General features: G+C 41.5%; 1 protein-coding gene across 1 annotated transcript in view; it reads left to right on the plus strand.

The window, feature by feature from the left end:
• Positions 1 to 1,134: 1,134 nt before the first annotated feature.
• Positions 1,135 to 17,258, plus strand: part of LOC115154546 (transmembrane protein FAM155B) — a 59,171-nt gene continuing 43,047 nt past the window's right edge. The window contains exon 1 of the mRNA XM_029700855.1: positions 1,135 to 2,509. Within this exon, the coding sequence (XP_029556715.1) occupies positions 1,784 to 2,509 (726 nt within the window). The 5' untranslated portion in view covers positions 1,135 to 1,783. The remainder of the gene's footprint in view (positions 2,510 to 17,258) is intronic.

Here is a 17,258-nt window from a genome sequence, read left to right on the forward strand (position 1 = left end):
AGAGTCATGGACATTACCGTCTGAGATCACAGAGCTGTAAATCTCAATGTGACTTCTCTGGTTAAATAAAGTATAAATAAAAAATCTATAAAAATATAAGACTGAGCCGAACCGGCTCTGATATTTTTTATTTTAACATTGTCCTTTCCAGCATAGTTCCAGCAGTTAAGGTGGATGCGTAACCAGGCCAGCCTAGGCCAGCACAGTTCGGCTCAGCATGGCTTGGCTCAGTTTGCCCTATAGTGTGAATCAGATTGAAATCTACATGTATTATATGAAATGTAAGCAAATACCTTCTGTTATTGCATGTGACAAATGTATATAGCAGCCTAGGATCAGTCTAACAATGAGTAAAACAGATACTTGATACCTTTGGGACAAGAAACAGACTAAATTATACTTAATTATAGAAACTGGTTGCAAGTAATCTTATTTAATCCATTGATTTAGCTAATGGGAGAGTCATTTTGCTTGCATTATTACAGTATATAGTGAGCAACAATTCTAAAACAATCTAATTTGTGCAGTAAAATTGAACTTACTTTCTTGTGGACCTAAGGATGTCTTTACAATGCAAACCTGCATTGCAGAGAAATTACATTTTTTCCAGTGCCAACATAATTATGAGTGTCTATAGAGATGATTAGTCCTTCTCAATTTATTCATTTAAATGTCATATACATGTATTTTTTTAAGTGTTTTCAATACAATATAAGGCTTGATCTACATAGTTGTTATGTGCAGGACCATAGAGATTAGGATTATTGTGAGGATTGATTATTATTATTGTGCTATACATATTATGGTTCGTTTTTTTATTTTGTATTATTATTGTGATAAACTTTAGTACTAGTAGCCTAGCCAGGCAGTAGTAGAAGGACTACAGTAGCAATTGATGACAATCAGTACCACTCTAAAATATGGTGAGGGGGGTTTCTCTGTGGGGGAAACACCATCAAAGAAGTGTAAACTGAAATGAACTAACATTTAATGATCTTCTGACCTCACATTTTTGGGTTTGTAGTATATCACCACACTCAACATCATCTAAATCCGTATACCATGGCATATTCTTTTACAACATACGAATTGTCACATTTATCTATAGTCACATTAAATATTTTCTTGCGAACCAGATGATAACGGTGTTTAATCTCTCTCCTTAAATGCCTCCTGGGGTAAAGCTGTCCAGCGAAAGGAATGAATGAAAGCTGGGGAATGAATGGAGCTTGCGTTAATGGGGATGTAAGAGATGTGGAACCACAGGGGCGACGAAGAGCGCAGGCGCCCCAACCCCCTTCAATTAAAAAATCTCAAGGTTTTCTGTGCAAAACCGAAGATGGCGACAGACTAAACGAGACTATAAAGGAGGGAGAAGATGAGAGGCAAATTTCGCTTTTTTTTCATCAGAAACGGAAGAAAAAATAAGTAATTGTGTCATGTTTGAGGATGACAGATATAGAATAAAGATTTCGTTTTTGTACATACTATGCGTTTCTTGTGTGATGCTGCACCGGTGCTGGAGGTGTCAGTAAGATTTCGCAATATGTTACAATTTTGGGTGTATAGGGAATATTATGCCGGACGTTATCTATTTGCAATGGATCATTGTAAAAATTAGACGCCAGGGTTTGGAGCTGGATTGATTTCTTGACACAACAACTTGGGGAAAATGCTTCCCATCACCATGTTGCAAACGAGGTAGGTGACATTGTTTGGGGGATAGCCTATATTGCAGAGGTGAAAAACCCATCTGAGATCGCTTTTGTCTCCCCCCTAAAATATGATCAGGGGTGCTTGGATGTTTCGAAGGGAAGATGACGCCGTGTTAAAAATCTGTTGTGCACCCAAACAAAACGACAAACCCTGTGCCGATTCCGAGAGGGTACAGAAATGGCGAATGTCTTTGGCATCCCTATTATTTTTCACTGTCCTTCTCTCTGATCACCTCTGGCTGTGTGCTGGAGTTAAACTGAGGTCCAAGGATAGGAGCAACCGCAAAATCTGGAGTAACGCGACTGACGGGGTCCACCCGGCTCTAAATGAGGAGAAATTTGGTATTTTTCTAAGCAATTTCACCAAATCCGCTGCTCCAAGTCCTCATTGCACTGATTCTCATAGCCACCACACTCACCTGGAGTCAGCCTGCACCACGTTGTATCAGCAAAAAACTGGCTTTGGGTCCTCTTTCTCAACTCCATCAACGTTCTCGTCACAGATGTTACTTGATTATTTTAGGAATTTCAGCCTTTCTTTTTGTGATTCTTACACCATCTCCGACTTACTGTTGGGGATGTCAAGCCCAGACAGTTTGAATTGCAGTCTTCAGAACATGGTTTTGGATTTGTTTAGAGGCGGTGGGGATGACGAGGATGTCTGCAGCATCTGTATCCAGGCGTACATGCGGCTGGACCAACACGCTCAGGAAAAATATGAAGAGTTTGACTTCTTCTTTCTCAAGTATTTATCGGAGGATTATTCCGTCCGATCCCACACAGAAGACTGTAAGGTAAGATCAACTTGTACGTCCTGTCATAAGTGCATTTTACCTTGTAATGGCTGTTTTATTCAGCAGGAAGCTATGGGCTGAACGGTAAAAGCTCCTTCGTCTTCAGGCAACAGAAGACAGATTTACACACAATAAATGATTTCAGGTGTCTAATTACACAGACAAAGTACCGTATGCCAAAACAATACCTCTTATGAATGTTTTCCATTTGAAACAATTTATTTGCTCATTCATGAACAGGCCTACTGTATGTAAATATTCATACTGAATTCCTGAATAGCCTATGAATATAATAATACATGTGGTTCATGGTTGTATAATATCTACCTATAGTAGATGTTTGTTTCCTTGTGCTTCTACAACAAAAATCATGTTAATAGTGTTTTGTTTTTCATGCCACTTCTCAGCTCTGGTATCTTGCCACCTGTGTGTCGAGCTGTGATGATGTCACCCCTCTGTGCCCTCTCTGGGTTGTCTGGTAGAGTCTTTGATGTTCCACTACCTCACAGCACAGGGATGTCTGTGGTGAGGGGTATCTATGAGTCATATTGGACCACAGTCAGACTCTTTGCCCTGGTTGGTGTTGATAGAGCCATGATGCCTTAGGTGTTTCCCAAGTCTCTAATGAGAGCTCGGGCAACCAGGATTTCCTAAGGCTTTGAAACTACTCTGTTTCCGGGTGGCACATGTGGAGAGAGGTGTCACTGAGCTGTAGCCTATTGACCCACAGCTGTAGGTTTAAGAACAGCCCTGATGATAAGAGAGACAGTGCTTCCAGCAAACAGAAGATGTACGCTACATAGAGCAAAGGTTATATTATCTGATGGTTGTCATAAGGTTTTGACCTATGAATGTTCTAAAAACTTGGAAGGCTGAACTAACATCCATTTAAAAGATTCCATGCAGAAACAACAAGGCCACAAGGCACACTCAGGGATTTTCAATGAGTGATGGATTTACTTGTGTATATTAACCAACCGTTATTAGAATGTTATTACACAGGTATAAGAGAAACACTACATTTAAAATATATCTAGTTGAGATGATCATATTTTGAAAACTTCAGATAACATCCACCTTTTCTTGCTGGCTGCCAAGCCATCCAACACCTTGCAATTTAACATCTTTATGTAATGTTACCTTGTTATCAAATGAAAATGTTAGAAGTTGTCCAGAGTATAATTGATCCCACACATACAGTTAATTCTGCATATGCACTCCCCAGCGGTAGAAGCTACCCCATCCTAAGGCTACTAATTGGTTCCCAGGTGCTGCATATCAAAAACAAGCAAGGCACCCTGTCTTCTTCCTAAACAAGACTGTCTTGAAATTTTGTCTCAAGGTCACCTTTTGTAGAACACATCGGTTGCCCTTCAAGTGTCAACTAAGAAACACCTGTCCACACAGCACTGCGCTGTGCTGAGGTGACATGTGTCATGAGTTTACTCATGTCCCCTGCCCTGTTGTCCCCACTTACATCCTCCATTATGGCATTTTTTTCACAAATGTCCAAAATGCAGAAAAACTATTTTAAATAGAAAAAACATTTGATGTATTCCTGTATTAAAATACCATGATTAGTATTTCAGGAATGTATGTACAGTAAGCCCATTAATTTAATAGAAAGCCACATGGCTTCTGCATTTTACTAGTTAACAAACAAAAGGGTCTATTTCTATGTGAGTAGGGACATGAACTGAAACATTTTGGGCCGGAAGAGGTTGCTGTCAGTGTCAATTAGTTCTCACATGTCTCATCTCCTTCGCTGTGGATATTCTTGTTTATATGATCATACACTGGGCTTATGTTGGTTGTAGAGCTTAAAATATGGAGACGGATAGAAGGTGACAGCCCATACAGGCTAATTCCTCATCTTTCCTCTTATGTAGGCTAGAGATGCTGTTATTTCAGACAGTCTCTCCAGGCCCTTGTCCAAAAGCCTTCCCCTGTTTGACAGAATTGTTGCTCTTTCCAAGGACAAACATTTTGCTCACAGTGTGACCTTACAGATCAGTCTTCTTTGGTGACGGGACACAGTGATCCTTCAGGCGTAACTGTTATTGATGGTGTCAACCTCTTGGTGGGGTCAGCTACAGATCATTTTCAGTTATGTTTTAACACTGCTAGTGCCAAGTCGTAGCTCCTCCCTCTAGGATGTAATGTATCCCCTGGTTACTACTTTACACAAATGAATAGACACATTTCATAGGTGCAGTGGATTAGAGTGGGATTGTCACTGTCTAATGCTTGACTCATACACATTTACTCTTAAAACTGCTTTGTGTTTTGTAAAACTACTCTGTCCATACAACTATGAATTGTATAGTTCACATTTCTCCTGTTCAGTTTAACCTGTAGGCCTATCCCAGTTGTTTTCCTATTACCATATCGTTATCAGAGTAGAGTGTAGGGCTTGAAGGAGATGCTTGTTACCTTTGATTCTACATACATATTTGCTAAGACCAGTTCTCACTATTTAAAACATTACATGGTCAATTATTTATGATCCCCTTCTGCTGCTGCTACAAAAAAGGCAGCCAGTAAATACAGCCTAGTAATGAACACTGTGTCTAATCATAATCAATGTTTAATCACTGTTAATCTTATGTACCATCAGCTTTCTTGTAGGAATAACAGGAGCAGCACCTGTACACTCTGCTTTTAGATATGATAGTAGTCTACGCTTGTACATTCACCACACCAAGCTGCTTTTCCAGAAAGTAGGGAAAATATTGTAATCTTGAAGCTGCAATATGCAACTTTTTGGGCAACCCAACCAAATTCGCTTAGAAATGTGACTTATAGATCTGTCATTCTCATTGAAAGCAAGTCTAAGAAGTGGTAGATCTGTTATATGTTATTTGTATGCTTCCCGTTCTTAAGTTTTGTTTTTGTGTCTTTTACTTTTGGTTTGTACACCAGCTTAAAACAACTGAAAATACAATATTTTTGGTTATGGAAAATAGATTTGACAGCGGTTTAGATGGTACAAGGATTCTCTAGACTATACTTGTTTGTTTTGTCACATAAACTGAAATTAGGCTAACTATTAGAATTGTAGCAACCAGGAAATGGAGGAGCGATTTCTGCATATTGCATCTTTAATGAGTACTGTTTATATTCAACCCATATTAATCCCTTTAACACATTTTCACACACATTTTCAGCAATTTAATGTTTTCAATTATTGGTGTGAATATGTGTACTTACTTATTGCGTTATCAAATATACATCCTTTACATTGAAGTAAAATACTCCGAACAGCCACATGGTAATTTGTGGACCAGAGGGCTGTGTTTTGGAAGTAACATGGCTGGCTCAAAGAGAGTGTCAGAGTATGAACCAGCTGACTCACAGCACGCTAGAATATCAATGAGGCAATGAGCTTCCTGAAGAATTTACAACAGGGTTGTCACGAACCCACACCCCTAGTATTATTCCAGACCATTGGCTGCTGATTGGCATCATCTGACCAATAAAAGGGTGCTAACCTGGACCATCTCTTTCATAAGCTTGCGGTCATCCTTCTTTACCACATTCATTGAGTAACAAGCATACTGCATCACATCTGTGCAGTGGATACCTGCAGTATAAGTAGAAACAACATCTTGCATTGGGATACCATGAAATTCCTCCTAAAAGGAAGTCATATTAACACTAATAGTAACATTGCGAATTATGTGCTGCTACAGTCGTTACCCTGATAGTTTTTTATATCTTCCTGAAAGCAGTGAAGCCTACAGGGCCCTACTGCTGATGAGTGATTATGTGCTTGCCTTCACGGAAAGCCATGCTGTCTGCCTGCTTATCACCCTGGTGAATGGGCTCCATCAGCTTTGTAATGTGGCCTCCCTCCGTTGTCCTGGATGGCAATATTATAAATGTGCTCACAGAGGAAAGTGGCACCACAGGGAGAAAGACCGTTTCTAACGTAAACAAAGGGATATTTTATTTATGCAGTTAATCAATTCCGTGCCTAACGTTTGAGGTTTTCAAGTAATATCTGATCTTGAGATTGTTTGTAATTTTTGATTTTGGCTTTGCATTTATATTATTCATTACACTTCATAGCAAAGGGGTTGAATACATATGCACGCACCACTTTTATGTTTGTAATTTTTTTGAATTTTTTGAAACAAGTAATTTTTTCCCTTTCACTTCACTAATTTGGACTATTTTGTGTATATCCATTACATGAAATCCAAATAAAAATCTATTCAAATTACAGGTTGTAATGCAACAAAATAGGAAAAACGCCAAGGGGGATGAATACTTTTGCAAGGCACTGTATAAAGCTGACCGCCATTGGACTCTGGAACAGTGGAAACGCTTACTCTGGAGTGATGAATCACGCTTCACCATCTTGCAGTACGACAGACGAATCCGGGTTTGGCGGATGCCAGAAGAACACTACCTGCTCCAATGCATAGTGCCAACTGTAAAGTTTGGTGAAGGAGGAATTATGGTCTGGGGCTGTTTTGCATGCTTCGGGCTTGGCCCCATAGTTCCAGTGAAGGGAAATCTTAACGCTACAGCATACAATGACATTCTAGACGATTCTGTGCTTCCAACTTCGTGGCAACAGTTTGGGGAAGGCTCTTTCCTGTTTCAGCATGACAATGACCCCATGCACAAAGTGAGGTCTATACAGAAATGGTTTGTTGAGATTGGTGTGGAAGAACTTGACTGGCCTGCACAGAGCCCTGACCTCAACCCTATCGAACACCTCTGGGATGAATTGGAACGCCGACTGCAAGCCAGGCCTCATCGCCCAACATCAGTGCCCTACCTCACTAATGCTCTTGTGGCTGAATGGAAGCAAGTCCCTGCAGCAATATTACAACAACTAGTGGAAAGCCTTCCCAGAAGAGTGGAGGAAGTTATAGCAGCAAAGGGTTACCAACTCCATATTAATGCCATGATTTTGGAATGAGATGTTCGACGAGCTGGTGTCCACATACTTTTGGTCATGTAGTGTATTTAATAGTATAGTTTGAGGTGTTTTTCTGAAAAAATATTTGTTGGTGCCAAAGGTCAATATTGCTAGTTATAAAAGTTTTATTACACTTTCATTATGCTTGGGCATCATATAAAATCCCTTGTAAAAAAAACAGCAGAATTGGAGCAGTTTTATATTCAAAAACAAAATCTTTCTATGAGCCAATTTCGATAATTAAATAAGATGAGTTTCAAACAGTTTTGGCATCAGCACTTCAAGTTGAAACAAACTCCAGAGAACACCTGATGACTAATTTACTGTAGAAAACTGACACCTTGCATTTCAATTTGTTGCGCAAGGGCATTTTATTGAGTGAGATTGTATCCATCTGCGTTTATCTTAAGATTTGGCACAAATAACTTTGTATCAAAGGGTGCGAAGATACTTTGACAAATGGAATTATGTCACATTTTTACATTAGAGTGATTCCTCACGAAACCAGGACAAAACGAGACCATGATTTTTTTCACAAGATTTAATCCATAGAATGGTCTTTTGGAGGAAGGATTGTTGACATATATTTGACATTTGTATCTAAAAGCACAATTGAGAAATAATTCATCAAAGTTAGTATATTTATGACATTATGGTCTCTTGCTACTTTTAGAGTTATGATCCAATTTGTAAACATTACAAACAGTGAACTTGAAATTGGATTCAAAATGCCCTCTGCTGGTGATTTGCAGAATATGCAATAAAAATAATCAAATCAAATCAAATTTTATTGGTCACATACACATGGTTAGCAGATGTTAATGCGAGTGTAGTGAAATGCTTGTGCTTCTAGTTCCCGACAGTGCAGTAATATCTAACAAGTAATCTAAGAATTCCGCAACAACTACCTAATACACACAAATCTAAAGGGGTGAATGAGAATATGTACATGTAAATATATGGATGAGCGATGGCCGAGCAGCATAGGCAAGGTGCAATAGATGGTATAAAATCCAGTATTTACATATGATATGAGTAATGTAAGATATGCAAACATTATTAAAGTGGCATTATTTAAAGTGGCATTGTTTAAAGTCACTGGTGATCCATTTATTAAAGTGTCCAGCAGTCTCTATGTGTTAGTGATTGCTGATGGCCTTAAGATAGAAGCTGTTTTTCAGTCTCTCGGTCCCAGCTTTGATGCACCTGTACTGACCTCACCTTCTGGATGGTAGCTGTGTGAACAGGCAGTGGCTCGGGTGGTTGTTGTCCTTGGTGATCTTTTTGGCCTTCCTGTGACATCGGGTGCTGTAGGTGTCATGGAGGGCAGGTAGTTTGCCCCCGGTGATGCATTGTGCAGACCACACCATCCTCTGGAGAGCATTGTGGTTGAGGGCGGTGCAGTTGCCATACCAGGCTGTGATACAGCCCGACAGGATGCTCTCGATTGTGGATCTGTAAAGGTTTGTCAGGGTTTTGGGTGACAAGCCAAATTTCTTCAGCCTCCTGAGGTTGAATAGGCGCTGTTGCGTGTGTGGGTGGGCCATTTCTGTCTGTGTGGGTGGGCCATTTCAGTTTTTCTGTGATGTGTACACCGAGGAACTTAACATTTTCCCCTTCTCCACTGCTGTCCCTTCGATGTGGATAGGGGGTTGCTCCCTCTGCTGTTTCCTGAAGTCCACGACCATCTCCTTTGTTTTGTTGACGTTGAGTGAGAGGTTGTTTTTCTGACACTACACTCCGAATGTCCTCACCTCCTCCCTGTAGGCTGTCTCGTCGTTGTTGGTAATCAAGCCCACTATTGTTGTGTCGTCTGCAAACTTGATGATTGAGTTGGATGCATGCATGGCCATGCAGTCATGGGTGAACAGGGACTACAGGAGGGGACTGAGCACGCACCCTTGTGGGGCCCCAGTGTTGAGGGTCAGCGAAGTGGAGATGTTGTTTCCTTCCTTCACCACCTGGGGGCGGCCCGTTAGAATGTCCAGGACCCAATTCCACAGGGCAGGGTTGAGAACCAGGGCCTCCAGCTTGATGATGAGCTTGGAGGGTACTATGGTGTTGAATGCTGAGCTGTAGTCAATGAACAGCATTCTTACATAGGTATTCCTCTTGTCCAGATGGGATAGGGCAGTGTGCAGTGTGATTGCATTATCTGTGGACCTGTTGGAGCGGTATGCAAACTGAAGTGGGTCTTGGCTAGCAGGTAAGGTGGAGGTGATATGATCCTTGACTAGTCTCTCAAAGCACTTCATAATGACAGAAGTGAGTGCTACGGGGCGGTAGTCATTTAGTTCAGTTATCTTTGCCGTCTTGGGTACAGAAACAATGGTGGCCATCTTGAAGCATGTGGGGACAGCAGACTGGGATAGAGAGCGATTGAATATGTCTGTAAACACACCAGCCAGCTGGTCTGCGTATGCTCTGAGGACGTGACTAGGGATGCCGTCTGGGCCAGCAGCCTTGCGAGGGTTAACACGTTTAAATGTTTCACTCATGTCGGCCACAGAATAGGAGAGGGGGCGCACTCTTTGTTAGCGGGCCGTGGTGGTGGCACTGTATTATCCTTAAAGCGGGCAAAGAAGGTGTTTAGTTTGTCTGGAAGCGTGACGCCGGTGTACGTGACGTGGCTGGTTTTCTTTTTGTAGTCCGTGATTTCCTGAAGACCCTGCAACATATGTCTTGTGTCTGAGCCATTGAATTGCGACTCCACTTTGTCCCTGTGCCGGCATTTCGCTTGTTTGATTTCTTGCGGAGGGAATAACTACACTGTTTATGTTCAGCCATATTCCCAGACCTCTTTCCATGGTTAAATGCTTTCAGTTTTGCGCGAATGCCGCCATCCATCCACGGTTTCTGGTTAGGGTAGGTTTTAATAGTCAAAGTGGGTACAACATCTCCAATGCACTTCTTTACTCACTCACCGAGTCAGCATATAGATGTGATTGGTTACAATGTCTACTACAGGGTCCCCCAACTGGCATTTAGGTGATTTTATTTGCCCCCCCCCCCCCCAAGTTTTCAGAGAAAAAAAAGTAATAATATATATTTTTATTGTTGGACATAAAGTACTGTAAAAACACCAGCACATCAGCTCCAAGTCATTTTTATTTTGGAAATATGTTCCAAACTATTCCCACGCATAATAGAGAGATACAGTACCAATCAAAAGTATGGACACTCCTACTCATTCAAGGGGTTTTCTTTATTTGTACTACTTTCTACATTGTAGAATAATAGTGAAGACATCACAACTATGAAATAACACATATGGAATCATGTAGTAACCAAAAAAGTGTTAAACAAATACAAATGTATTGAATTTTTTTGATTCTTCAAAGTAGCCACCCTTTGCCTTGATGACAGCTTTGCACACTCTTGTATGTAAAGTGGTAGGCTACAAAGAAAGAGTGAGATATAACCAACTATCTTACTTAACCATTAGTTTGCCATGTTCACAGACTGTTTATTCTACTCTTTTCAAACTGAGAGGATTGTGTTTTTAATCAGTTCTCCCATCTCAGGGTGCCTATTAGTGGATGGGACGTGACTATGGAACTCCTTTCTGCAAGGATCAGAGACTAACATTAAATGAAGACACCTCGATCTGTTCCTCTTCCCCTAACTTTGCACATCTATCACTCCAGTGTTTATTTGCTAAATTGTAATTGTTTCGCCACTACGGCCTATTTATTGCCTTTCCTCCCTTATCTTACCTCATTTTCACACACTGTATATAGACTTTTTTCTATTGTGTTATTGACTGTATGTTTGTTTATTCCATGTGTAAGTCTGTGTTGTTGTTTGTGTCGCACTGCTTTGCTTTATCTTGGCCAGGTCGCAGTTGTAAATGAGAACTTGTTCTCAACTAGCCTACCTGGTTAAATAAAGGTGAAATAAAATAAAAATTAAATTAAAAAACTTTGCATGCACAAGATTTTCAGGATCATGACTCAATTAACCATCATCCTCCCTCCAGAGTTGGCGTGTCCTTTATATGCTTTCAGGTAACACAGGGAAGTTCTTAATTCCCCATTCTCCAATTACCTTGTGTGTCAGAGATACCTCTGCTGACTAGTTCGTGTGAACATGTTCCTATAGGGGTTCATTACACAGACTTCATAATGTTAACTGCCCAATCACACACCATTGTCCTTCCTCCAATAGTCTCTAGTTTCAAATTTCATTGTTTCATTAGTTGTATGTACAGGATACACATGGTATACACCATCCAACGCAATGCTTACTTACAGGTTCCTTCTCAACAATGCAACAACAATAAGAAATAATAAAAGATAAGAATACAAACATAATGTAAATGGCTCAGTAGAATAAATATTAAACAGGAAGGCACAATTTATAGTCCAATATTTACGTGTTTTTGGGAAGGGGGGTTTGGGGGGCAAGTGTTTAAATTGTGCAGTATTTAACAATACTGATAAGTCTGGTAGCAGCAGTTGTGGTGTGTGTGTGTGTGTGTGTGTGTGTGTGTGTGTGTGTGTGTGTGTGTGCGTGCGTGCGTGTGTGTGTGTGTGTGTGTGTGTGTGTGTGTGTGTGTGTGTGCGTACGTGCGTGCGTGCGTGAGTGTGTGGATGATTGTATAAATGTATAGGTGTGGGTGTGAGTTAGTGTGTGGATGATTGTATAAATGTATAGGTGTGGGTGTGGATGAGTGTGTGGATGATTGTATAAATGTATAGGTGTGGGTGTGAGTGAGTGAGAGTGTGGATAATTGTATAAATGTATAGGTGTGGGTGTGAGTGAGTGCATATGTGCTAAGGTGCGGAGAGTCAGTGCAGGTGGTCAGTCCAGTGCAAGTGTTCAGCAGTCTGATGGCTTGTAGGTAGAAACCGTCTCTGAGCCTATTGGTACCATACCTCATGCTCCGATACTGTCTGATTAACAGTAAGGGAGTGAACAGCTCATGGCTGGGGTGTGTGGGGTCCTTGATGATCCTGCGGGCCACCCTCAGGCACCATTTTGAGTAGATGTTCTGAATGGGTGGGAGCACGGTCTCAGTGTTGTACTGGGCCATCTTCACCTCCCGCTGGATGGCCTTGAGGTCCCAGATGGAGCAATTCCCGTACCAGGCCGTGATGCAACTAGTCAGGACGCTCTCGATGGTGCAGCGGTAGTATTTGGAGAGGACCCGGGGTGCCATGCCGAATTTCTTCAGCCGCCTTAGGAAGTAGAGACGCTGTTGCGCCCTTTTGACAAGAGTGTTAGTGTTGTTGGTCCATGTCAAGTCCTCAGTGATGTGGACACCGAGGAACATAAAACTGCAGACTCTCAACTGTAGTTTCATTGATGTGGATCAGGGCATGTTCCCTCCTCTGCTTCCTGTAGTCAACAATCACCTCCTTTGTTTTGCTGACATTGAGGGAGAAGTTGTTGTCCTGTCACCACAATGCCAGTTCACTTACCTTCTTCCTATAGGCTGACCACTGCCGACAGTGTGAGACGATCAAACAAATGTTCATGAGGTTGTGCTCTGTGTTAGGCCACCAGGGATAACATAGTATAGTAATGACCTTCTCTGCCCACAGCTGGTGTAACCCTCACATGGTCTTGGTGTCCTTTCTGATTGGTTCCCACCTGGAAGACCCTGGGGCCTCATTAATAAACTGTGTGTACGTACAAAATATACCCCAAAAATGTGCGCGCGCCAGTTTTTACGCAAATGTTAGCATTTATACACATTTTACTTGACAAGAGAATGTGCTCATCTCCCGCAAACCTTAGACCATGCGGACACACATCTGCTAGTGGTTGAAATATTGTATTGCAAGCTGGCAAGTAAGTGTTTTGTGCAAATGAGGGATATGATGAAAAGCTTATTCATAAAAGATTTGCGAAAAACAGATTTATTTTTAGAATCTAAAATAATTAGACCTAGGAATCTTATAATTAGACATACAGTACCAGTCAAAAATGTGGACATACCTACTCATTCAATGGTTTTTCTTTATTTTTACTATTTTCTACATTGTAGAATAATATATTTTATATTTGAGATTCTTCAAAGTACCCACCCTTTGCCTTGATGACAGCTTTGCACACTCTTGGCATTCTCTCAACCAGCTTCATGAGGTAGTCACCTGGAATACATTTCAATTGGCAGCTCTGCCTTGTTAAAGTTCATTTGTGGAATTTCTGTCCTTAAGACGTTTGAACTAATCATTTGTGTTGTGACAAGGTAGAGGTGGTATACAGAAGATAACCCTATTTTTTTTAAAGACCAAGTCCATAAAATGGCAAGAACAACTCAAATAAGCAAAGAGAAAAGACAGTCCATCTTTATTTTAAGACAGTGAAAGTCAGTCAATCTGGAAAATATCAAGAACTTTGAAGTTTCTTCAAGTGAAGTCGCAAAAACCATCAAGTAACAGACACATCTCAACATCAACTGTTCAGAGGAGACTGTGTGAATCAGGCCTTCATAGTCTAATTGCTGCAAAGATACCACTACTAAAGGACACCAATAATAAGAAGAGACTTGATTTGGCTAAGAAACACGAGCAATGGACATTAGACCTGTGGAAATCTGTCCTTTGGTCTGATGAGTCCAAATTTGAGCTTTTTGGTTCCAACCATCGTGTCTTTATGAGATGCAGAGTAGGTGAACGGATGATCTCTGCATGTGTGGTTCCCAAAGTAAAGCATGGAGGAGGAGGTGTGATGGTGTGGGGGTGCTTTCCTTGTGACACTGTCTGTGATTTATTTAGAATTCAAGGCACACTTAACCAGCATGCCTACAACAGCATTCTGCAGCGATACGCCATCCCATCTGGTTTGCGCTTAGTGGGACCTCGAGGCTGTGTAAGGGCTATTTGACCAAGAAGGAGAGTGATGGAGTGCTGCATCAGATGACCTGGCCTCCACAATCACCGGTCCTCAACCCAATTGAGATGGTTTGGGATGAGTTGGAACGCAGAGTGAAGAAATGCAGCCATCAACTGCTCAGCATATGTAGGAACTCTTTCAAGACTGTTGGAAAAGCATTCCAGGTGAAGCTGGTTGAGAGAATGCCAAGCGTGTGCAAAGGTATCATCAAGGCAAAGGGTGGCTACTTTGAAGAATATCAAATATAACACTTTTTTGCATTCTACGTTATTCCATGTGTGTTATTTCATAGTTTTGATGTCGTCACTATTATTCTACTATGTATAAATTAGTAAAAAGTAAAGAAAAGCACTTTAATGAGTAGGCGTGACTTAGTAGCCTCGTAAATAGACAGGCTAAATATATTTCAAGCTTTGCAATATCATAAGCAGCACAGTTTATAATACCGGTATACTGTCGAATTTAACAGCTGATCTATTACATAGAAGTAGGCCTATGTATCAAGTTTCAAGTTTTTATTGTCATGTGCACAAGTACAGTGAACTGTAAGTGCTGTTATTGTGTAGTGGAAACGTCTTGGAGCAACAACATCTCAGCCGCGAAGTGGTAGGTCACACAAGCTCACAGAACGGGACCGCCGAGTGCTGAAGCTCGTAGCGCATAAACGTCTGTCCTCGGTTGCAACACTCACTACCGAGTTCCAAACTGCCTCTGGAAGCAACGTCAGCACAAGAACTGTTCGTCGGAAGCTTAATAAAATGGGTTTCCATGGGCGAGCAGCCGCACACAAGCCTAAGATCACCATGCGCAATTCTAAGCGTCAGCTAGATTGGGGTAATGTTTTGCCACCATTGGAATCTGGAGCAGTGGAAACACGTTCTCTGGAGTGATGAATCACGCTTCACCATCTGGCAGTCCGACGGACCAATCCGGGTTTGGCGGATGCCAGGAGAATGCTACTTGCCCGAATGCATAGGGCCAACTGTAAAGTTTGGTGGAGGAAGAATAATGGTCTGGAGCTGTTTTTCATGGTTCAGGCTAGGCCCCTTAGTTCCAGCGAACGCTACAGCATACGATGACATTCTAAATGATTCTGTACTTCCAACTTTGTGGCAACAGTTTGGGGAAGGCCCTTACCTGTTTCAAAATGATACAGAGAGGTCCATATAGTGTACAAAGCGAGGTCCATACAGAAAAGATTTGTTGAGATCGGTGTGGAAAATCATGACTGGCCTGCACAGAGTACTGACCTCAACCCTATCGAACACCTTTTGGATGAATTGGAACGTCGATTGCAAGCCAGGTCTAATCGGCCTACATCAATGCCCAACCTCACCTCCAGAAGGCGAGCTCAGTACAGGTGCATCAAAGCTGGGACCGAGACACTGAAAAACAGCTTCTATCTCAAGGCCATCAGACTGTTAAATAGCCATCACTAGCACATTCGAGGCTGCTGCCTATTACATAGACTTGAAATCACTGGCCACTTTTTTTATTTGGATTTTAATGATCTTGTGGCTGAATGGAAGTCCCTGCAGCAATGTACCAGCATCTAGTGGAAAGCCTTCCCAGAAGAGTGGAGGCTATTATAGCAGCAAAGAGGGGACCAACGCCATATTAATGACCTATATTTTGGAACGAGATGTTCGACATGCAGGTGTCCACACACTTTTAGTCATGTAGTGTATTTGACAGTATGTGTAGGCTACAGTATTGCTGTGCAATAGGAGCGTTTTCTATTTTCTATTTAATCACATAGCCTTTACCAATGCAGGACATATTAACCTAATGCCAATAGTTCCAAATTATACAGCAGATAAAGGGCGTTATTGTCACCATAAAAGGTGATTGGAGGCGTTTTCCAGGCAGAGTTTTAATGCTGTTCACTCGCTCACAGTTTTACGACAGGTCTGATTTATAGTAGGAAACATGCATACAGACTGTATGTATGGCGAGCGCCAGGTTTATTAATCTTAATATTTTGTCCGTGCGCAGACTTTTCAGAAATGGAGCAGAAATGTTGTGTAGAATTTACGCAATGGTTACAAATGAGGCACATTTACATTCCACCTTGTCTCCCATGCAGCCCCCCCCCCCCACCCCCCTGCTTTAAGGGACATAGTGATCCATCATCTGTCAAGATCATTTTGTTTACTCATAATTTTCTTGCCAAAGCCAATCAGTTTGTTTACAGCTTAAAATCACTTGCAACACTGAATTCTTATGAAGCCCTATTTGTAACTTGAAGCAGTATACTATGACTTCTATGCTGCAACTAATCTGTATGGCAACTAGCGGAATGGACTGAACATGATCCTTTACTATCTCTTTACCATAACCGTTACCAGATTTCATACATTTCATTCTGATTGCAATGACAACTTTTGTCTTCAGCACGTAGTAGAATATTAACACCTGGAGGCTGGATCAACACTTCTGGGGCTCCTGCCCTCTGAACCAGTACTGATAGGAGTGTACTGTGGTGGATAATGCACGTCAGGAGAGGACTCACATTTAGCTGATCAATGTAAGCTGTTAATGAATCCAATCACAGGGATGTTTAATGAGATCTATGGGGACTTCAGCATTACAGGTTGACCTGTCACGCTTTAATGTCTTCATATGGCAGCAGTTACATTAGACTGCTTACTCAGATATGAAATGATGTTATATTTTGCCCCAGAGCAGTAACTGTCTGATATTCAGACCACTAGTTCCACCACTGAGGACGTTTGTGTGGGTGCTTGTGTGTGTGTTTGTCGTTTCTCTGCTACATGGATATTCCAAAGATCTTGACAATAGTTGTATAACAGTGTAGCTGTGTTAATTTACATGCAAATGTAATTCCCGTTACCATTGTCCAGACACCCCATCTCACATCACTGTAGGCTATGTGTGGCCTGTGCTCAGCTGCTCCACTCCATGTGAATGGCCCTGGGTAGGGTCTGTCTATGAAATGTCTGCAGTCAGTCA

Source organism: Salmo trutta, chromosome 19 (assembly GCF_901001165.1).
Source record: "Salmo trutta chromosome 19, fSalTru1.1, whole genome shotgun sequence".
Lineage (NCBI taxonomy): Eukaryota > Metazoa > Chordata > Actinopteri > Salmoniformes > Salmonidae > Salmo > Salmo trutta.